A 24,612-nucleotide genomic window follows, 5' to 3' on the forward strand; every position below is an offset into this window, starting at 1 on the left:
CGGACACAGTACAGGAGATGACCAAAGACTGCGGACACAGTACAGGAGATGACCAGAGACTGCGGACACAGTACAGGAGATGACCAGAGACTGCGGACATAGTACAGGAGATGTCCAGAGACTGCGGACACAGTACAGGGGATGTCCAGAGACTGCGGACATGGTACAGGAGATGACCAAAGACTGCAGACACAGTACAGGAGATGACCAGAGACTGCGGACACAGTACAGGAGATGACCAAAGACTGCGGACACAGTACAGGAGATGACCAGAGACTGCGGACACAGTACAGGAGATGACCAGAGACTGCGGACACAGTACAGGAGATGACCAGAGACTGCGGACACAGTACAGGAGATGACCAGAGACTGCAGACACGGTACAGGAGATGACCAGAGACTGCAGACACGGTACAGGAGATGACCAGAGACTGCAGACACGGTACAGGAGATGACCAGAGACTGCAGACACGGTACAGGAGATGACCAGAGACTGCGGACACGGTACAGGAGATGACCAGAGACTGTAGACATAGTACAGGAGATGACCAGAGACCGCGGACGTAGTACAGGAGATGACCAGAGACTGCGGACGTAGTACAGGGGATGACCAGAGCCTGCAGACACAGTACGGGAGATGACCAGAGACTGCGGACCTTTTTTGCTTTATGATGCTGTGTTCTGTAGTAATGTAGGGGCCATTGGAGGGAGCCACAGCATGCAACAGGGGCCCTAGAATCTGAACCTTCAAGAGCCGTCTGATTTCGTAGTCATACAGTGGTTTTTCAGGACTACATCAGGAATTAATTGTTTATTTGCAGTGGGCACAATTTTTAGGCTATCCTTTTTTTGTTCTGGTGACAACACTGGATTTATTGTTGCTCCACTATGACACACAGACAAATGTAGACATGTAGCAGAAATACCTCCAGGAAAAGGTTGTTTCATCCATATATCTTTATTAACGGAGTTCTTCACTTATGTGTGGAATATACAGACTTGTGTTCCTCCATTGAAAATTGTGCCTTAAGCAGATGTGCTGCGATTATTTCCCTGGACTGTAGAGTTGCTGTACACAGTGGAAACTTGGCTGTGGTTTCGAGTGTTGAGTGATAAACTAATTGTTTCTAAGCTTCCACACTGCAGGTTCACTCTGATCTTTGGAAGGCCACTTGAGCACTCATCAGCGTCCGTTGTGAAGTCCTTATAGATTGGTTCACAGAATTTAAACTACACATAATACTTGTGGTATACTATTCTGTTATCTTGCGGAGTTTGCTTGATAAATAGGTTGAGGCTCATGTAACTACTGTATATGCAACTGCTCCTCTTCCTTTGAAAAAAAAAAAAAGTTTTGCCTTTAGTTACACTTTATGTTTTGGATAGCGTGGAGAGGGATTGGGACACTCGTCAGGTTTTTATTGCTGTTTGTGCCCACTTTGTCATGTTTACCAGTATCAACGAAAGTACTGTATTTTTCACTCCATAAGACGCACCTGACCATAAGACGCACCTAGGTTTTAGAGGAGGAAAGCACAAAAAAAAAATATTCTGAACCAATGGACTGCAGACACAGTACTGGAAATGACCAGACTGTGGATGTACTAAAGGAGATGACCAGAGACTGTGGACACAGTACAGGGGATGACCAGAGACTGTGGACACAGTACAGGGGATGACCAGAGACTGTGGACACAGTACAGGGGATGACCAGAGACTGCAGACAGTACAGGAGATGACCAGAGACTGCAGACAGTACAGGGGATGACCAGAGACTGCAGACAGTACAGGGGATGACCAGAGACTGCAGACAGTACAGGAGATGACCAGAGACTGCAGACAGTACAGGAGATGACCAGAGACTGCAAACAGTACAGGGGATGACCAGAGACTGCAGACAGTATAGGGGATGACCAGAGACTGCAGACAGTACAGGGGATGACCAAGAGACTGCAGACAGTACAGGGGATGACCAGAGACTGCAGACAGTACAGGGGATGACCAAGAGACTGCAGACAGTACAGGAGATGACCAGAGACTGCAGACAGTACAGGGGATGACCAGAGACTGCAGACAGTACAGGGGATGACCAGAGACTACAGACAGTACAGGGGATGACCAGAGACTGCAGACAGTACAGGGGATGACCAAGAGACTGCAGACAGTACAGGGGATGACCAAGAGACTGCAGACAGTACAGGGGATGACCAAGAGACTGCAGACAGTACAGGGGATGACCAGAGACTGCGGACCTTTAGGGAGGGAGGGGGAGCAGGTACCTGAATTTGACAGGTACCCGCTCCCACTTCCACGGACTTGTCCTCCCTTTACTGTGGGCACCCAGCTGTGACAGCCGGGTGCCCACTGCGCATGCGCGAGAAGCGCTGCAGTTTGTGAATGGCCCGGCGTCTTCTGGGACCTGTCATGTGTCACAAAAGCCGGTGCGGGAAGAGGCCGGCGTGGGAAGACTGCGCAGTGCTGGACCGAGGAACAGGTAAGGTCCTGCATCAGAGAACAGCTGAGCGGCCGGCCCGGTATTCTGACATGGTGGCGGCGGAAATACTGGACCGGCCGCTTTATATTCGCTCCATAAGACGCACTGACATTTCCCCCCCTTTTTTTGGGGGGGGGGAAGTGCATCTTACGGAGCAAAAAGTACGGTATTCTACATCTGACATGGCATATTTACCCGTGTGAAAGTGAGCTGTTGGTGAATTTAGTGGGGTTGCACCTTCTTCTGGGGTTATCAGCTGTTGATTCTGGTTTCTTTCAGGCTGTAATGATAAAATAATCCAACTTAAAGCAGAACTTTATCCATAACAACTTGATAAAAAAGAATGTTCTTTAGCAAGGAACATACATTCCACATTAATAATTAAGCTACCAAAATGAGTGTGTGCTGTAAATTGCATCCAGAATTGTTCCTGTTTCTTCTTGCTTGAGGCTGCCATTTTGCTGAAGCTAAGAGTCCTAAGCAGCAGTAAATCTTTAGGCCAGGGGTCTTCAAACTTTTTAAACAGGGGGCCATTTCACTGCCAGTAGACTGCTGGGGGCCGGATTATAGTTTTAAAACTTTAAATTGGTAGGTGGGGGTGTACTGTAGATCGGGATGTTATTGTAGGTCATTACTGGGGCATGTGTATTGTAGATCAGTAAGTGGGGGTGTACTGTAGGTGTACTGCTTGTACTGGGTGATATGGGGGAGGTGAAGGGAGGTAGATACCGGGGGAAGTGTGCTGTAGATCGAGGTGGGGGAAGTGTATTATGGATATGTATGTAGTTGGGTGAGGTGTAGGTAGGTACTGGGGGAGGTGTACTGTAGGTAGATACTAGGGGAGGCGTACTGTAGGGTTAAGACTAAACACCTAAGCTACAATACACCTCCCCCAACTACATATAGATATATAATACACCTCCCCCACTACCTAACCGTTTAGTGGGGGGAGGTGTATTATGAATCGGTACCTCCTTGGCATGCTCCCTCAGCGCCTTCTCCTGCTTGTACTGGGCGATGAACTGCTAGTTGTTTTCTCTCAGTTGCTCCAGCTGGTGTCTCTCTGTACAAGCTGCCTCCAGGCTCTGCAGCACAGCCACCACCAGCGGCATCAACTCCTTCATTGCCTCCCCCTCATAGCAGCCGATCAGCTGCTTCATCTCCTGGTAGATGGAGGCCGTCAGAGCGGAGACCCGCTCTACTCCTGGTACACCAATCTGTCCTCCAGCTCCATCACAGACACTGACCAGGACCACCACTCTGGTGCCCATTGCCAACCCCCCCCCCCCTCGCTGCCACCATCAACACACCTGATCACTTGCCATCACCCTCTCCCACCCTTCTCCACCGCCGCTAACACCATATTAAAAGTATCCGGTCATCCCTGCACCCTCCAGCAGCGTGCAGCCTCCTCACCAGGTCCCTGTCCCTGCCACTTCTCCCAGGGGGTCTGTGCCGCTGGTGCCCAGGTCACGTGCCCACCCCTCCTCGTTTCAGCTAATGGGCGGGCTAGGTAAATTACTGTGGCGGCTGTATCTGGCCCGCAGGCCGTAGTTTGAGGACCCTTGTTTTAGGCTATCAGCAGATTGGCCTCTACATTTTCAGCACTGTGCCGAAAAATAGAGAGCAACTGAGCATGTGCAGAGCAGGGTGAGACAGTGTATTACTACATTTTAAACAGTATAGGCATTTATTTTTAATGTTTTACATAGCTTTATCTGCAAAAGGGGCCAGCCTGAAGTGATCTAGAAGGGTTTTATTTTCTGACCGATGTTCCACTTTAAAGCAATTTTATAAGCCAGTGCAGATTCATCAACATCATAAGGTGTAATTGAAGGTAAAATTAACTGCACAACCCAATTGCTTAATGAGGGGAAAGGTTAGAGATTTATTGCTGCTCCTCTATGGGGAGATTTCTCCTCGCTTGTCATGGTGACCCTTATCACATTAGAGATGAAATGAGGAAACATTTTTCAAGCCGGGACAGCTATAAAAAAACAGACTATTTAAAACATGGAAATTGTTATAAATTTTAGGCGCACTGGTGCTATTTGGATTTGTTAAGACCTGAAATGTATCTGCTTGTAGTATTATCAAGGACTATCAATAACTTGCAAGAATTTCAAAGATTAAAAATGGAGACCATACAGATCTGTTGAACATAGCAGCCCATTATATTTTTTGTGGAAAAATTTAAAATTAATAGGTAACTACTGTGCACACACCTCTTCGACTTACAAACCCTCAACCTCTATAACCGTTCCTCCTCTGCAGCTAAGCCCCCACAATCTCTGATCTGAAGACTGAGGTTACAGTCAATGTGATGAAAACTTCAAATCTCATACCATAAAAAAGGTGCAGAAAAACAAGACACAACAAATAGTATGGCCCCCACGGAGCCATAATCTCAACATCATTGTGCCAGTCTGGGGATACATGTAGAGAAAGAAGGAAATAAGAGAGCCAGAAGTCTGCAGAACTGTGGAAAGATCTTCTTGATGTCTGGAAACACCTTCCATGTGAAGCTGCATACATGAGAATTGATACTATGTTAAAGGCAAAGGGTGGTCACACCAAATACTGATTTAAGTTGCGATTTTTTTTTCCCATTCACTGCACTGCATACACATTTATGAATATCCATTTGCTGATTTCCCCTTCCCGTTAATGACAATTGCATTTTTTATAAATACTGGATAATGCAGGACTGTATTACGCTGAATAAATATATAATGACTGGACTTCACAAGCCTATTGAGACTTAAGCCAGCCATGGATAGTGTGAATCTCAGCCTATTCAGCAGGAACCAGGCAAGATTCAAACCATGCATGGACAGGCTGAATTGAATTGATTGTACAACCAACCTGATTATTAATAGCGGCTGTCATAGCAGCTATCAATAATCACTGTCTTCTCTGATGGGAACAACTCCCCCACCCCGGGAGAACACAATGGCTCGGTGGGAGGGATTCCCCTTTCAACATTGTCTGTGTTGATGGAGACATTTGCATCATCTATGGCCTGCCAATCAGTGATTTCCAAATCTAAAGCAGGCCATAGATGAGATTCAAACCATATACAGGTGAAACTCAAAAAATTAGAATATCGTGCAAAAGTTCATTTATTTCAGTAATGCACCTGAAAAGGTGAAACTAATATATGAGAGACTCATTACATGCAAAGCAAGATAGTTCAAGCCTTGATTTGTCATAATTGTGATGATTATGGCTTACAGCTCATGAAAACCCAAATCCACAATCTCAGAAAATTAGAATATTACATGCAATTAATAAAACAAGGATTGTACATAGAACAATATCGGACCTCTGAAAAGTATAAGCATGCATATGTACTCAGTACTTGGTTTGGGCCCCTTTTGCAGCAATTACTGCCTCTTTGAGGCGTGGCATTGAAGCTATCAGCCTGTGGCACTGCTGAGGTGTTATGGAAGACCAGAATGCTTCAAGAGCGGCCTTCAGCTCTTCTGCATTGTTCGGTCTTATGTCTCTTATCATTCTCTTGGCAATGCCCCATAGATTCTCTATGGGGTTCAGGTCAGGCGTGTTTGCTGGTCAATCAAGCACAGTAATCCCATGGTCATTGAACCAGGTTTTGGTGCTTTTGGCAGTGTGGGCAGGTGCCAAGTCCTGCTGGAAAATGAAGTCAGCATCCCCATAAAGCTCGTCTGCGGGAGGAAGCATGAAGTGCTCCAAAATCTCCTGGTAGACGGCTGCGTTGACCCTGAACTTAATGAAGCACAGTGGACCAACACCAGCAGATGACATGGCTCCCCAAATCAACACAGACTGTGGAAACTTCACACTGGACTTCAAGCATCTTGCAGTGTGTGCTTCTCCTTTCTTCCTCCATACTCTGGGTCCTTGGTTTCCAAATAAGATGCAAAAGTTGCTGTCATCAGAAAAGAGGACTTTGGACCACTGAGCAACAGACCAGGTCTGTTTTTATTTAGCCCAAGTAAGACGCTTCTGACGTTGTTTGTTGTTCAGAGCGTCTTGACAAGAGGAATACGACATTTGAAGCCCATGTCCAGGATCCGTCTGTGTGTGGTTGCTTTTGATGCACTGACTCCAGCCTCAGTCCACTCCTTGTGAAAGTCCCCAACACTTTTGAATGGCCTTTTCCTGACAATCCTCTCCAGGCTGTGGTCATCCCTGCTGCTTGGGCATCTTTTTCTTCCACACTTTTCCCTTCCACATAACTTTCTATTAATGTGCTTTGATACAGCATTTTGGGAACATCCAACTTCTTTTGCAATTACCGTTTGAGGCTTTCCCTCCTTATGGAGGGTGTCATTGATGGTTTTCTGCACAACTGTCAGGTCAGCAGTCTTTCCCATGATTGTGATTCCTACTGAACCAGACTGAGAGACCATTTAAAGGCTCAGGAACCCTTTGCAGGTGTTATGGTTTAATTAGCTGATTAGAGTGGGACACTTTGAGCCGAGAATATTGCACTTTTTCACAATATTCTCATTTTCTGAGGTTGTGGATTTAGGGTTTTCATAAACTGTAAGCCATAATCATCAAAATTATGACAAATCACGGCTTGAACTATCTTGCTTTGCATGTAATGAGTCTATCTCATATATTAGTTTCACCTTTCAAGTTGCATTACTGAAATAAATTAACTTTTGCACGATATTCTAATTTTTTGAGTTTCACCTGTACAGTGCTTTGAAAGAGTATTCATATCCCTTGAAATTTTCCCCATTTTGTCATGTTGCAACCAAAAGCGTAAATGTATTTTATTGGGATTTATTGGGATTTTATTTGTAAAACATTTTGAAAACCATTTATCATTTTCCTTCCACTTCACAAATATGTCACACTTTGTGTTGGTTTATCACATACAATGCCAATAAAATGCATTTACATTTTTTGGTTATAACATGATAAAATGTAGAAAATTTCAAGGGAGTATGAATACTTTTTCAAAGCACTGTATGGCTGGCTTAACTGAATCAGACCAACTGTAAACTCCCAGATCAAAAGGGGAACAATAACAGCCTTTGATCACAATTAGATAAACTTCATTGCAAGCTCCACAGAGAAATGACATACTGTCTCTGTCACTAAATACACAGATTAAATTAATATTTCCCAATTCCCCTACCGTATTATTTTTTAAAAAAATATCCACTTTCAGCAAATATTTACTCAGGTTTTACCGCAAAATACTCCATGTCTGTTATTTCATTGACCATGCTGGTCACAATAGGAGAACAATGAACCATAGCAACAGAGGTCTGGGAGAACTTTTATGAAAGGAAAAGGTCTCTTCAGGCTGAAGGAAGTCCGACAGTTTTTTGATGGATTACTAGCAATTCTCTGTGTGGTGTGTGGTATGTGGCGTGGCGTGGCATGGCCCCCCCCCCCCCCCCCCCCGTGCCTGCCAGTTTTTTATTACACCTACAGACAACAGCTACAAATAATTGTATTTCAAAAATCAACTACATAAAACACACAGTCAGTCCATACCCAAGAATAAAACATTTGGTAAGAAAAAAAGAGACCAAAGGCAAGTAAGGGAAGATGAAACAGCAGAGACAAGACAGGCACTCACCAGTTTATGAAGTGGCCAAGCCTTTTAAATATTAGAATAAAGACTGGATTATCACAGATATTACAGTTAGATACATGCAATTCCCTGGACCCATGCCATTAACCACAAAATCAGAGTAGCAAGAAAAAACAAAACGTTAACATCAGAACCAATTTTCCTTTTTGGAAAGGTGCAGAATGCCCACTTTTAAAGTCTTGAAAATGATTTGTTAATAGTGCCTAGTCTGATATTGACTCATTTCATAACCAAAATCAAGTCTACATTTTACCCATGGCAACAAAATGTGAATACTTCCCTCTGGTAATAAGAGGAGCTAATAATAGGGCAAGAATGTTGGCTGGATAACACTGAAAGGTTTGGTCTGTAGCATTAGCAACAGTAGTATTGTAATCATTGGTAATCCAAGACTGGGTCATTTTATTGAAAGTGAGCCAGTCCACACTGTCAGGTAATAGGTGGGTTCCCCTGTCTGTAACAAGGCTTGAAGAGCAAGCCAGACGTTCCAGTGCATACTGTACAAGTTCTGGCCAGTGGTCCAGCCTGGACACCCAAAAGTCCATGAGGTACTGTGAGTTCAGAGAATATCCGGGTCAACCCTGATCTCCATGTAGTAAGCAAGCATGCGGATCACGAGAGTGCGGTGTGCAGCCGGGCCTGGCTGCTGTGGTTTAAAAAACTCTTGAAAGCAGCACTGAGGCAGCCACCACCCTCATTACTTGTTCATTCTGGGATCAGAGGATCAGAAACGTGTTGTTGATCATGTGACATGCGCAGTTAACGTTTTATATGGAACATGGCAAAGAGCAGCCAGCAGTTTAATGCTGTTGTTATACACCACCTTTCCTGGATGAAAATGGTATGGGATCAATCACCTTTTGACCTAGGCCTGGGGAACTGCCAGAAACATTTAGCCTGGGATGTCACATATGCTCTGGAGCACTTGGGGGAATTCTGCTTCTGCACTGTTACCACCAGAGAAGATACCGGGCTGCACCATCAGCTCCAAGCCTGGGCCCATCCTGGATTTTTCCTAGCTGCCAGAAAATTGACCTAATGTGCTATGAAGGATATGTGGCATCCCTGCGCCTGTTACTGGACCATGTGTATGTGATCATGTGTACGCTGCCACTAACAGAGTGGTCCATCACAGACACATTACATTCCATTGCTGGTGGAGTGAAGGGAGGGTCTTCTGGGCAAAATAATGGCAGCTGGGTACCTGCTACCAGGTTGTAAGACAAGCCATAAATTTTTGAAAGGGGACTGAAACATGAACTGGAATGGGGGCTGCAAAGCCAGCGGTTTAGCCAAGGTTGGCATTAAACCTCTGGACATGGGGGTGATTTGGAGACACTTTTTCACCTGTTTCAGCAGCTGTGGAAGAGACACCTGCCTTGGGAAGGATGCTGCTGGAGACTGTAGGGTGGGTTTTGAAATATTCTAAAGATGTTTAAGCTTCATCAGTGTGGTGCCATGACCCCCTTGCTTAATGGGGCATACCCCCCCCCCCCCATCTGAAACCTCTTATGAGACTTCCCTCTCTTTCACTAGAAGTCACAGATGTGTTGCAGCAGATGCAGTAGGAGAATATTGTGGGGAAGGAGGGAATGCAGAAATTGAGGAATGAGGAGTAGCTGGAGGAGTGTGGACCTTTTGCTGCTGACTTGTCTTTTTGAGAGGCTGCACACCCCAACAGTGTCCTCGGCAGAAGATTAATTTAAAAAGGCATAGCTCTGTGGGCCAGCCCTGGGAGAGCAGTTCCCTGAGGAGCAGCACTGCTGAATGGATTAGGACAGCTGCTGCCTCTAGTCCACTACAAGCTGCCAAGTGCTGTAATGCCTCTTTCTCAGATCTTTCCTCCCCTGCAATTGGGGGCACCCATTAATTGTCTGCCACCTCATCATCCACCCCATTACCATTGCTGGAGCTCACTTGACAGTATTCTTCAGTTTCATGAACATCACTGCCTCTTGCTGCTCCTTGCCTTATGTCACCATCCCCAGTATCTGACATAAGGAATGCTTGCACATTACCAAGATCATCTTTCTACAGCAAGCCAGCAATGATGTGATGAAATAATTGTGTTTAAGGTTGTAGGGCTATGACTAAATTAGCAGAAGAGGAGGACGAAAAAGAGGGTAGATTAGTAGCAGTTGTAGATATATGGCTGCTCTGCACCTGGGATGAGGAAAAAGAAGAAGGCTTTGTCAGCCACACATCTACCTCTTGGGCATGTTGTAAATCTACTGTATAGCATGGCCACTCTGAGATTGAAAAGGCAGTCCTGTTCCTAGATGGTATGGCATGACCACCACTCTGTCTCGCAGAACCTGCTTGCTTGCTACTACCTGCATGTGCAGAACCTCTAGCTCTCAATCGACATTTTAAATAAAGGGGATTGCCTAAATTTAATGGCAGCCATGACAATAGAGGGAATAAATATGTGGTGCTTAGGTGCACTGGACAAGTCTGAAGTGATGTGCTATAGCCCGACTTCTGTCAGCAACACGTGTATGCTGCAGACCTTAAAAATAATTATTTATAATTATCGTATTTTTCGCTCCATAAGATGCACCTGACCATAAGACGCACCTAGGTTTTAGAGGAGAAAAATAAGAAAAAATATATTCTGAACCAATGGACTGCAGACACAGTACAGGGGATGACCAGAGACTGCGGACATAGTACAGGAGATGACCAAAGACTGCGGACACAGTACAGGAGATGACCAGAGACTGCGGACACAGTACAGGAGATGACCAGAGACTGCGGACTTAGTACAGGAGCTGACCAGAGACTGCGGACATAGTACACGAGATGACCAGAGACTGCGGACACAGTACAGGTGATGACCAGAGACTGCGGACATAGTACAGGGGATGACCAGAGACTGTGGACACAGTACAGGGGATGACCAGAGACTGTGGACACAGTACAGGAGATGACCAGAGACTGCGGACAGAGTACAGGAGAGGACCAGAGACTGCGGACACAGTACAGGATATGACCAGAGACTGCGGACACAGTACAAGGGATGACCAGAGACTGCGGACACAGTACAGGGGATGACCAGAGACTGCGGACACAGTACAGGGGATGACCAGAGACTGCGGACAGTACAGGGGATGACCAGAGACTGCGGACACAGTACAGGGGATGACCAGAGACTGCGGACACAGTACAGGGGATGACCAGAGACTGCGGACACAGTACAGGGAATGACCAGAGACTGCGGACACAGTACAGGGAATGACCAGAGACTGCGGACATAGTACAGAAGACCAGAGACTGCAGACAGTAAAGGAGATTACCAGAGACTGCGGACCTTTGGGGAGGGAGGGGGAATGGGTACCTGAATTTGACAGGTACCCGCTCCCACTTCCGCAGAGTTGTCCTTCCTTCTTTTCCCGCGGTGGCTTCTGTGACAGCCGGGTGCCCACAGCGCATGCGCGAGAAGCGCTGCGCTTTGTGAATGGCCCGGAGCCTTCTGGGATCTGCCATGTGTCCCAGAAGACACCGGACCATTCACAAAGCGCGGCGCTTCTCGCGCATGCGCAGTGGGCACCCGGCTGTCACAGAAGCCGCCGCTGGAAGACTGCAGCGCTGGAGCGAGGAACAGGTAAGGTCCTGCAGGGGAGAAAAACTGAGCGGCCGGCCCGATATTCTGACATGGTGGCGGCAGAAATACCGGACCGGCCGCTTTACATTCGCTCCATAAGACGCACTTTGGGGGAAAAAAGTGCGTCTTATGGAGCGAAAAATACGGTATTTTTAATCATTATTATTTATAATATATTTTTTTTTAACTCCCCCTCCCCCCCAAAAAAAAACATGAAACAATAAACCAAACCCATTTTTTAAACCATGAGAAAATAAAAAAAATATATATATAGATATGTGTGAGATGAAAAAAAATCAATATAACAACAGACTAAACGGCTGCAGAGATTTCACTGTGAGTGCTATCTAGTGACCATATGTGGAATGTTCTGCTTTAAATCAATGAAAAACATTTGTTCAGCACAGGAAATAGCCTAATAACATTAATTTTTTGGCCCAATCATACAGAAGGATTGCACATGCATTTTTACTGGGTGAATTGCTATGCAGATTTTTTATTTAACCTACTTGAGACTCTGGTAGCTCCCCTCTGTCCTGGTCCTCAATGAACTCATAGCAAACACGGTAATTAAATGTAATGATGGGATATTCATTTGCATTCTGCAGTTCTGTGGCAATACTTGGATTTGAAATTCCCTGCACTTTTCCAATGTGCACAAACAACTTTGCTTTATTGGTCAGAGACTCTGCAAGGAGAATGTTGATATGTTATTTAAACCATCAGTGGTTGTGTTGCTGTATAATGCATACAATCCATCATTCCTTTTTTAGTAATACTATTTATTTCATGGATTGATTTGTTTGGTTTTCCAGGAATAATATGATACATAAAACTGCAGGGGTACCCATGTGAGCACTATCTAGTGTCCAAAGGTGGTATTTTCTAAAATATTTTAAATCAATGAACATTCGTCTAGCACAGTAAATAATTTAATAACATTCATTTTTGGCCAATTCGTACAGAAGGAATGTAAATAAAATAAAAAAAAGAAAGATAATAAAGTCAAGCTCAGTACTGCTAAGGATAGGAAATTTTCCAAGTAAAGAAACCCATGACAACCAATCAGATAGCATCGTAAACTGATCTCTTTACAGTACATTTTGATAGGTTGAGTTTGATTAAAACACATGTACATTAGAATTATTCTTTGCCTTGCTTTGTTAAATATACTGTACATGTGTAGTGTGAAGTACCTTACCATTTTTACGTTTATCTAACGTTTACTGCTCACTTAGCTGGCTCTGCTTCAGTCAGCAACAAATGCGGGACTAAGTACATCCGTCATGAACGACTATGGAGGCTGTTATTGCTGTCCTCATTCTGAAAATGCTAGTTTCCTGGCTGTATCTGACTTCAATATTTGGATTCACAGATCAGGAACAAAAATGCCATAAATGCGTGTCAAAAAATTATCAGAGATCCTTATCTCTGTATGATATATTCTTTCTTTGAATGTTTTATTGAGATATGTAATAAAAATATTTTCTATATTTAAATTTTGTCTTGTGATGTGCCAGTAAAGTCCAATAGTTGTTGTGGGGTTGCTTTCCCATATTCTTTTTTAGTTTATCGCTATACGAATTACTGACCCAGAAAGTGTTGAAGCCAAAGAGTTAAAGGATAAGTTCACCTTTCATAACATGTTACATGTTACACCCATATTCAGGGTGTAACATGTAACAGGTTATGATCGGACTGCCCCCCGCACCCCGTTGTGACAGCTAGCAGGGGACCTTCTCCTCCCTGCTAGCTGTCACCATTTAAAAAATACAAGGCCATGCGGGGCTCCACCCACCCGGCCACGTCACTCATTCACAATATTCTGTGAATGAGAACACTACAAGTTCCAATCTACTGATCACTGTTGGAATTCTTTAGACTAAAAATATTAAATGCACATTTTTTGCCTGCAAAACAAAGTGTATTTATTATTTTTTGTTAAAAGGTGAACGTATCCTTTAAAATTGCAGTCAGGTTACTAGAAATGTAAAAATGGTAGGTCAGTAATAGTCTGTCTCCTTTCTGGTGGTCCATTTTTTGCTCCGGGGTTCCTGCTTTCAGAAAATATATAACGTTTAGGGGATTTAAAGCTGAAGTTTAGCTTTTTTTTGGGGGGGGGGGAGATACAGCACCATATATATTAGCTATGTGTAATAGTGTTTATCCCATTACCTGGAAGTTGCTGCTTCTGTGAAAAATCTTCTCTGCAGTGCCTCCTGCTGTTAGATACTGTCCTGAGCAGCTGTCTTCCAGTGATGTGAGCATTTTACCATTTTCTGCATCCAAGGCTTTGCCCCCTTTGCTGCACAGCTGTCTAATTTTGACATGCGGCTGTATCCATGCAGCTGCTACATCTGCATGCACTTTCAAAGGCAATGGGGGGATGCAGACACCAAAAACTAAATTCCTACTGTGTGCAGCAAGAGTGCCAGCACCCATTTGATGATACCTATAAATCATTTAGTGGTGCTCAGCTGGTGATGACTGCAAACATCCATAGTTACTATGACAGCCCTCATGAACGTGATGAATATTTTTTCACAAACAAGGAGAATTACTGGTATTCTATAAAAAATGCTGGGCATTAATGCTGATCTAGATGACATGTTGCTGCTCCTCTCTGGTTACATACATAGTTACATAGTTAGTCTGGCTGAAAAAAAGACAAAAGTCCATCCAGTTCAACCATAGAAAAAAAAAATAAAAAGTAATAATCCTACACCCCCAGTTGATCCAGAGGAAGGCAAAAAACCCAGCAAAGCACGATCCACTTTGCTCCTGCAGGGAAAAAAATTCCTTCCTGATCCCCTGAGAGGCAATCGGATATTCCCTGGATCAACTTTACCTATAAATGTTAGTATCCAGTTATATTCTGTGTATCTAGGAAAGAATCTAGGCCTTTTTTAAAGAAATCCACTGAGCTGGCCAGAACCAACTCTTGAGGGAGTCTATTCCACATTTTCACAGCTCTCACTGTGAAGAAACCTTTCCGTATTTGGAGATTAAATTTCTTTTCCTCCAAACAAAAAGAGTGCCCCCTTGTCCTCTGTGATGACCTCAGGGTGAAAAACTCTACACCGAGTTCACTATATGAACCACTGATGTATTTATACATGTTGATCATATCCCCCCTTAATCTCCTCTTCTCAAGAGAATACATTCAGTTCCTCTAATCTTTCCTCATAGCTGAGCTCCTCTATGCCTCTTATCAGTTTAGTTGCCCTTCTCTGTACTTTCCCCAGTTCCCCAATGTTCTATTTGTGAATTGGTGCCCAAAACTGAAGTGCATATTCCAGATGAGGTCTTACTAATAATTTGTACCGGGGTAATATGATATCTCTCTCTCTCGAGTCTATACCTCTTTTAATACAAGAGAGGATTTTGCTCGCTTTAGAAACCGCAGCTTGGCATTGCATGCCATTATTAAGCTTGTGAACTACCAGAACTCCCAGATCCTTCTCCACGATTGATTCCCCCAGTTGTACCCCCCCAGTATGTATGATGCATGCATATTCTTAGCCCCCAAGTGCAAAACCTTACATTTATAAACATTAAACCTCATTTGCCACATAGTTGCCCAAATAAACAGTGCATTGAGGTCAGCTTCTAAAGGTCTGGTGGTTTACATTCATCTAGTGACTTCAGTAATGCAGGTGTTTTAGGGCCGGTTCACTCTAAATCTGAAGCATCCAAAATGTTACAAAAGGAAAATATAATATTGTACAGCATTTCAGGAAATTGTTATTTGTATAAGATTTATGAGGGCTCAAGTCGGTCAAGTGTGAGAGCTGTTACAATAAAGTATGCTGTGCCAACATTATGGTGCTTGCTAAACAATAGTGGCCTTTGTTTATATCATTGTAATCCATCCTCACCTTTCTGCTTGAATAGTCCATCATACTTGTGCTTTTCATCAGGCAGTATTGAAATATCATCCAATACACACAGCTTTTTTAAACTGTCTATAGTATATCCTCGATAGGCAGGAATAAAGGTCAGAGGATTACCCTGCAATACCAGGATACGCAACCTATGCAAGGTACAGAGTCTGGAAATCAAGTCAAAAAGGTCTGTGAGGTCATTGAAACTGAGGTCCAGGGAAACTAAGGCTGGCCTGAAAGACAGATTAAGACATTTGTTTAAAATGTAGATATAAGAAATCAAAAGTGTATTTTCAGATAGAATGGGTGAGTTTATACAGTACATAGTTCATATTATCTTGTAGAATAGCAGAAGGTACTACAACATCTACTAATGTTGGCTATTCCATCGACTCTATTGTGTCGGCCAATCTAAAATACCTGGGAGGGCTCTAAAATATAATAATATGATACAGTTTGTCACTAACATTAACACAATAATTTTAGTTTTTGTGACATTTTTGTTTCTGTGAGTTTTATGACCTATTTCTGTTAGTAGATCTGTCATTTTTCCACTGCTTGTAACAGGTCAAGCTATTAGGGTTGCAATAAACCATGTTAAATTGTGGGTTTTATTATGGCTTAAAGGGTAACTCCACTTTCATGGGAAAAAAATAGCACATCAAAAAAATAATGTAGCATATACAATTGTGAAGTCATATTGTAATTGAATGCTTTTAAAAATTACCTTTCCTTTTTAATCTGGCACCCTGGAGGCATTCTGTACACAGATGGTATACAAAATGACTCCCAGAAATGTAATTTCCTGCATCTGTGATTGGTTTACTGATTTTCCCAGAAGTCTGCACTACAAGTCAGATTTTGGGCATCCCTTGCGACAAAAATTTTATTTTTGGTGAGATACTCCCAAAGGGAAATCACATATAAAGGAATGCAGACCCTTTGTTAACCCCTAGACACCGAGTGCATGCAAATATTCGGCCTCTCGGCGTCTGGGCCTTGACACCGAGTGGCCGCATATTTGCGTACCCTTTAAAAATACATATGTGCTGAGAGCGCCCGCCCTGCGCGTTCCCAGCACATATGTCCGTGTCTCAAGGAAATGTCCCGATCTCCCCTCGCAGTCGAGACCTTTTCCGATCATGTGACCGCGAATAACTGCGGTCACATGACCCTAAAACCCCGCCCTGCCTCTCGGCTTCTGAAACTCTTAAAGGGCCGGGAGGCGCCGGCGCAAAGGGGTTAAAATCCCTGCAATGTACATAGATCGACTCAGTTGGGATTTTGTTTTCCTGTACTTTGATGTAACTGCTTAAAAAGTATGCAGTAGATGTGAGTCATACTGCATGGTAAAATCACATTATTACTTTGTTCTGTGAAAAAAAAGAGAGATGGCTGCCACATACATAAGATCTCCACCCAACAAACCATACACCCGCAACGGGCTTGTTCACAGGGATAGAACAGGTACTTTTCTAAACCTAATTGGTTGTAATTATTCTGATCTGCAGCACATGTGAATGCGCTATATAAAAATGCAATGCAAATGTAATAGGAAGCCATAGGACACAAGACAAAAAGCCTCACACTTTCTTTTTATCTCCAGTCCAAAACTGTTGGTGTGAAGGAGCTGTAATGTTTTTGGAGGCTGGCTACAAAAAAAAAGTCACCAGTACAATAATACAAACTGAACTTTGATATGGTAAATTTCAGATTTCAAAAGCCAATATTCTTACCAGAAGTCAGCTGTCAGATATAAACTTTCTGAAGAAACCTGAATCTTGTTATAGGCAAGGCCCAAATGCTGTAACCCTGGAGGAGGATTTACGGTAAGATCTTTTAGGCTTGAAATGTGGTTCGAACACATCTCCAACACCTGAAACATGTCATAAGGGACAAGGGTAAAGCTCTGTTTGACTGAAATATTATTTAGTGGCATTAAAATCTGCAAAAAAAGTTTTCATGTACATGTTCACCTTTAGAGTTCGTGGAAGATTGCAGGAACAGACTGTTTTTACTTTATTGGCACTTAAGACAAGTTCTTCAAGATTGTGAAATTTTAGCAGCCCATCATCCACTTCTGTTACCTGGAAAAGAAAAGTAGTGAGTAGAACATCTCACTAAACTCCAACTGGATTTGTACTCCAATTATCACACAATAGGGCTAGTAACTAGAAGCTTCTTCTGTCACATATCCTTGAACCGTGCATTAAACATAAGGTGAAAGTTGGGTCATTTAAAATAAAAAGCTTGGTATATATCAACGGAAATATTATCAGAAAATATATTACCAACACTTTTCCATCAAGGGAAAATCTATTCGATAAAGTTGGATACTGCATCCCACTCAACTGAAGTTTGAAGTGATAAAATATAAGATGGTTTGTGAGTTGGGTAATTTCTATATTTCCAAAGGAAATCAGTCATTCCAATACAGTTCATATATCAGAAAAATGAGAAACCAAATATATTCACATCTTTCTATGGTCCTTATTTAGGAGTTAGTAGGGAAATCCCACTCAACTGAAGTTTGAAGTGATAAAATATAAGATGGTTTGTGAGTTGGGTAATTTCTATATTTCCAAAGGAAATCAGTCATTCCAATACAGTTCATATATCAGAAAAATGAGAAACCAAATATATTCACATCTTTCTATGGTCCTTATTTAGGAGTTAGTAGGGAAATCATCCATACCTGAATAGGACCCATATATTTTATCCATAAAGACATACTGTTTATATCAAAGGGTGAGTCATCATTAAGACCACCAATTGATTTGTGATACCTGACTGTCCCCGGTGGACAGGTAAAGAACATCTATAGGTATGCAAACTTCTCAACCATCCAATCAACAAGCCTGTTGGGAGGTCCTTCGGAACAAAGGACTGATATGATATAAAATGCCAAACACCTCAAATTGAAGACAACTTAAAATCTGCTAAACTTCTTAAACTTCTAAAAATTTCTGGACTTCTGATCTGCTAAAACTTCTAAGATTGCTACTACTTCTTTATCACTTCTGAACTACTCCTGAAACTACTCACTACACTACTACTCCTATATACTGCACTATTCTCACTTGCTACCTGAGGCCATTTTGCTGAGAACTTCCAGCTGCCATTTTGTTTTTGAAGGCCATTTGAAGGAAAAGACGCTGATGCTCATTTAAAATTCTGGTGACTAACTGCCCAGAAACATTTCTTTTCCAAACTGCATCCCACTGGGAGGCCTCAAAATCGAGATTCTGGGAGTGGCGAGACTGGGCCAAAATATTGTAATTTTCTTTTATATTTGAAACTTATTAAGATTTACAACATTTGTATTGTGTGGTTAGGAATGTATTAAGGTTATCTGTATAATTATAACTATAACTTTTTGAGTATTGGTATTGAGATCATATACTGCATACTAATTGATTTGTAGTGTTTTTGGTGGTGCATATTATCAGAGATACTTTCTTATTTCCCTACATCCGCGGGAAATCAGAAATAATATCTGAAGCACTATAGGTTGCAACTAACCCTTTAGAATTTTGTTTTCCCTTATTTGATAATCATATATTGTAGTATCCCGTAAAGAATAGCACACTATAACTTTGATTGTGTGTACGAATATATTCATCACCAGTATTTTGCATTTGTATTAATATATATATAAATATTTGTACATAAATAAATTTATTTATTTATCAAGAAGGCAAATTTTGTGTACAGTGGGGCAAAAAAGTATTTTTTGTCAGCCACCAATTGTACAAGTTCTCCCACTTAAAAAGATGAGAGAGGCCTGTAATTACTGGCATCATAGGTAGGCCTCAACTATGAGAGACAAAATGAGAAAAAAAATCCAGACAATCACATTGGCTGATTTGGAAAGAATTTATTTGCAAATTATGGTGGAAAATAAGTATTTGGTCAATATCAAAAGTTCATCTCAATACTTTGTTATATATCCTTTGTTGGCAATGACAGAGGTCAAACGTTTCCTGTAAGTCTTCACAAGGTTGGCACACACTGTTGCTGGTATGTTGGCCCATTCCTCCATGCAGATCTCCTCTACAGCAGTGATGTTTTGGGGCTGTCGCTGGGCAACATGGACTTTCAACTCCCTCCAAAGGTTTTCTATGGGGTTGAGATCTGGAGACTGGCTAGGCCACTCCAGGACCTTGAAATGCTTCTTACGAAGCCACTCCTTCATTGCCTGGGTGGTATTTTTGGGATCATTGTCATGTTGGAAGACCCAGCCACGTTTCATCTTCAATGCCCTTGCTGATGGAAGGAGGTTTGCACTCAAAATCTCACAATACATGGCCCCATTCATTCTGTCCTGTACATGGATCAGTCGTCCTGGTCCCTTTGCGGAGAAACAGCCCCAAAGCATGATGTTGCCACCCCCATGCTTCACAGTAGGTATGGTGTTCTTTGGATGCAACTCAGCATTCTCTCTCCTCCAAACACGACGAGTTGTGTTTCTACCAAACAGTTCTATTTTGGTTTCATCTGACCATATGACATTCTCCCAATCCTCTTCTGGATCATCCAAATGCTCTCTAGCAAACTTCAGACGGGCCCGGACATGTACTGGCTTAAGCAGGGGGACACGTCTGGCACTGCAGGATCTGAGTCCCTGGCGGCGTAGTGTGTTACTGATGGTAGCCTTTGTTACATTTTTCCCAGCTCTCTGCAGGTCATTCACTAGGTCCCCCGTATGGTCCTGGGATTTTTGCTCACCGTTCTTGTGATCATTTTGACCCCACGGGGTGAGATCTTGCGTGGAGCCCCAGATCGAGGGAGATTATCAGTGGTCTTGTATGTCTTCCATTTTCTAATTATTGCTCCCACAGTTGATTTGTTCACACCAAGCTGCTTGCCTATTGCAGATTCAGTCTTCTCAGCCTGGTGCAGGTCTACAATTTTGTTTCTGGTGTCCTTCGACAGCTCTTTGGTCTTCACCATAGTGGAGTTTGGAGTGTGACTGTTTGAACTTGTTATCAGTATAAAAGACACCTGTCCACAACCTCAAACAGGTGCCATTGATACAGGTAATGAGTGCAGGACAGAGGAGCCTCTTAAAGAAGAAGGTACAGGTCTGTGAGAGCCAGAAATCTTGCTTGTTTGTAGGTGACCAAATACTTATTTTCCACCATAATTTGCAAATAAATTCTTTCCAATCAGCCAATGTGATTGTCTGGATTTTTTTTCTCATTTTGTCTCTCATAGTTGAGGTCTACCTATGATGCCAATTATAGGCCTCTCTCATCTTTTTAAGTGGGAGAACTTGCACAATTGATGGCTGACTAAATACTTTTTTGCCCCACTGTATATGGTACGAAATCATATTGGTTAAAGAACTCAAGGTATATTATTAAGTGGTGATCAAATTATTAAGGTGTCCAAATTATTGGTTTCTGAAATATTTGCCGTATTTTAAAGGCTGGAGGCACTGCAATATTTTGTTTAAGGGAGAGGACACCGCCCTAATTATTTAGAATAAATTATTACATAAACCACCACACATGCTGGGGGGTTTACTGGCTGTAGAAAAAAATGTCAAAAGCCAAAAACAGCAGCTGTGAAAACATCCAGTGTGCATGAGGACTTATGGCAATACTCGTTTAGACCCAGTGAATCAGAAATTGTTGAAGCCATGGCAGTCAGATGACCAGCATTTTCAAAAAGAGAGGTGAGCAATGGCATCCTACAAAATTCTCTTATGACAAGTGTACTTCAAGAGTGCATCACAGTCAAATGTAACCACAAAGTTTCTGTACCTTGTAGCATGACAGATTCAAGCCAGCACTGTCCTACCTTCCCTAGAAGTAATAGATCACTATACTACTGTTCCCATGGCAAGATCAGAACAAACTCTAAAAAGCCCAGGGGCGGACTGACAACTCATGGGGCCCCCGGGCAATAGGGGATCATGGGGCCCCTGTGTCCTTACCCAAACTCAAAAAAGCCTATGAAAAAGGTACCAGGGGCATCTCATGGGGCCCCCTACTGACCCCGGGCAGTGCCCGAGTTTCCAAATGGTCAGTACGCCCCTGAAGAAGCCATATGCATGGATAACCTACAATGATCATCTAAACCTGGACCGCTCTTCACTTTCCATTTAACTATTTGAACTGCACATCTCTGCGCTATGTAATGGGTTGGACTGCACGGGAACCTCTCCATATCCCCTCCCTTTCCCCAGGCAAAAGCCCTCCTCTTATCCTTTCCCCCATTCTTTACTGCTAGCTGAGGACTTCAGGCGGTTGCCCTCCATCCTGCTCTTTCTCTCCCTTAACCCTGAGCTTTTCTTTGGGCTCCAGCACATTTCCCTCCTTTCCCACCTAATGGCGACAAACATCCTCACCAATTGCATCTATTTTAATTGGTCCATCTTCTGTGTTGTACCACTGATGGAACTTGTGCTCATTTGTACGATATAAACAGCGAACGTACCCAATGTGCTATGTTCTCATCTAGACCACGGGACTCCAAACTTTCTAAACAAAAGGCCAGTTTACTGTCCTTTAGACTTTAGGGGGGGCGGACTGTGGCCATTGGGAATAGAAATTGTCTTGGCGCTGGTGGGAGAAAACAACCCATTTTGGTATTAGAGAGAGGACTAGCACCCTGTTGTTGGTGTCACTAGGAGGAATAGTGCCCCATTGTTGGTGTTAGTGGGAGGAATAGTGTCCCATTGTTAGTGTCAATGGGAGGAATTGTGCCCCATTGTTGGTGTCAGTGGGAGGAATAGCGCCCCACTGTTGGTGTCAATGGGAGGAATAGTACCCCATTGTTGGTGTCAGTTGAAGAACAAATGCCCCATTGTTGGTGTCAATGGAAGAAATAATGCCCCAAATAGTGCCCCATTGCTGGTGCCAGTGGAATAAAGAATGCCCCATTGTTGTCAATTTAAGCAATAGTGCCCCATTGTTGGTGTCAGTGGAAGAAATAATGTCCAATTGATGGCTTCAGTGAGACAAATAAAGCCCCATTGTTGGTGTCAGTGGAAGAAAGAATGCCCCATTGTTGTCAATTTAAGCAATAGTGCCCCATTGTAAGTGTCAGTTTGAGGAATAGTGCCCCGTCATTGGTGTCAATGGGAGAAATAGTGCCCCATTGCTGATGTCAGTAGCAGGAATTTTGCCCCATTGTTGGTGTCAGTGAGAGGAAAAGTGACTTGTATCAGAGGGAGGAAAAATGCGCCAAGGGCCGGATAAAGGCAAGCAAAGAGCCACATTTGGTCCCTAGGCTGCAGTTTGGAGACTTCAGATCTAGGCAAAAATGTTACTATGTATCTGTCTTGGTTACTTTCTCCCCCATGTAGTATCCTTTTGTACATGATGTTTTCTATATCTTTAACGCAAAACTTAAAATCCCGATAAAACTTTTGTAAAGCAAAATAAATAAAAACATACTGGTGAAATGAAATTGGTTGGTAAATACAGATTTTATTCTAAACTAAAAAGAAGCCATATGGACTACCCATCTAAATCAGAAGCATTATTTAAAAGGTGAATTCACCTTGAACCCCTTCCAGTCCAGGCCAATTTTCAGCTTTCAGTGCTATCACACTTTGAATGACAATTGCGCAGTCATGCAACACTGTTCCCATATGAATTTTTTAGCATTTTTTTGAGACAGATAAAACTTTATTTTGGTGGTATTTATTCACCACTGGGATTTTTTTTTTTTGCTATATAAATGAAAAAGTCCAAAAATTTTGAAAAAAAAAGTGTTTTTCTTATACAATTTTGCAAATAAATAATCTTTCTTCATAAATCGTGGCCTAAATGTATTCATCTATTTTTTAGGAAAAAGAAAATAACCCAAATTAGTTTATAACCAAAAATGATAATTTTTAAAAAATTGTTTTTACATTTTTATTTTATTATTTATGTTTGTTTTTTGCTTTTTTAACATACACCATAGTGACACTGTACTACTTGTGGGGGGTGATGAAGATTTTTTTTTCTTTTTTTACACTAATTGCTTTTACACCCATAAAGGCTGTAAAAACAATAATTTATCCTTCTCTCTGGCTGCATTCCTGCAGCCATTAAATTATATTGTACGAGCTGTGATTGGTCACAGCTTGTCACATGGTACAAGGGTGTTGTGAATAGCCTTCTATCATGCGACCTCTGTGATCATTCACAGATTTCACAAGTAGTAAGCAATGATGTCAGGAAGTGACATCTTGTTTACTAGTATTCATGTAATCACTGATTGGCCAATCAGTGATCACATAAATTGGGACCTCACACAGAGGTCCCATACAGCGATCTGTGTTCCGCTGTGTCCACCGATCGCGGTACTGCGCGCTCCCAGAGCAATGGATGCAGGGGGGTCGTTTAGAAATGCCCACCTGCATCGGCAGCGCTCACCTGGCTGTTTATCAACATGGGCCAGACGGGAAGAGGTTAACAAATGACTGCCTCTCTGCTGCTATGGATCACCTGTAGATGAAAACAAACTGTGCAGCACTGACCAAACTTTAATACTTTCATTACAATAGATGTAGGCCATTTACCTACCTCCTGAAGCCTGACTGAAAAACTCCCAGAGATGGCATCATCATATCGTGCCTTGTTGTTAGAATGTTGTTTAGATAGTCTAAGCCAAAGGTCTCCAAACTATGGCCCTCCAGGTGTTGAGGAACTGCAAGTCCCATGAAGCCTTGCAAGACTCTGACAGCCACAGGCAAGACTCCCAGAGGCATGATGGGACTTGTAGTACTTCAACAGCTGGAGGGCCAAAGTTTGGAGACCCCTGGTCTAAGCCAACTGAGCTATGAGCTCACCAGTTCCAAAGCTAACATCAGGTACAGCCTCTCTGTTTTTATCATTACAGTGCTGCTCAGCCCTTCATTTTCAGTGGGCTTCCAAGTTCATCAGAAAACAAAGGCCTTCTGAGACCAGGCTGTTCCATGCAAGGAAAGGAGGAGCTCTCTAAGGGTCTGTAGCCTCAGAATGTATTGGCAGTGCTATTAAAGCAATCGATTGGCATGAGTTCTGAACTAGAAGACCCACATCAATAGGAA

General features: G+C 42.8%; 1 protein-coding gene across 1 annotated transcript in view; it reads right to left on the reverse strand.

The window, feature by feature from the left end:
- The window catches only part of LRRC43 (leucine rich repeat containing 43), a 65,936-nt gene that overhangs the window by 36,630 nt on the left and 4,694 nt on the right, over positions 1–24,612 (reverse strand). Inside the window, exons 3-7 of the mRNA XM_089661969.1 lie at positions 17,558–17,668; positions 17,318–17,457; positions 15,576–15,814; positions 12,207–12,385; positions 2,690–2,774 (exon numbers count right to left, since the gene is read on the reverse strand). Coding sequence (XP_089518095.1) covers positions 2,690–2,774; positions 12,207–12,385; positions 15,576–15,814; positions 17,318–17,457; positions 17,558–17,668 — 754 coding nt within the window. The remainder of the gene's footprint in view (positions 1–2,689; positions 2,775–12,206; positions 12,386–15,575; positions 15,815–17,317; positions 17,458–17,557; positions 17,669–24,612) is intronic.

Source organism: Staurois parvus, unplaced genomic scaffold, assembly GCF_062004578.1.
Source record: "Staurois parvus isolate SC_StPar_1 unplaced genomic scaffold, SC_StPar_1.0 ptg001418l, whole genome shotgun sequence".
Taxonomy (NCBI): domain Eukaryota; kingdom Metazoa; phylum Chordata; class Amphibia; order Anura; family Ranidae; genus Staurois; species Staurois parvus.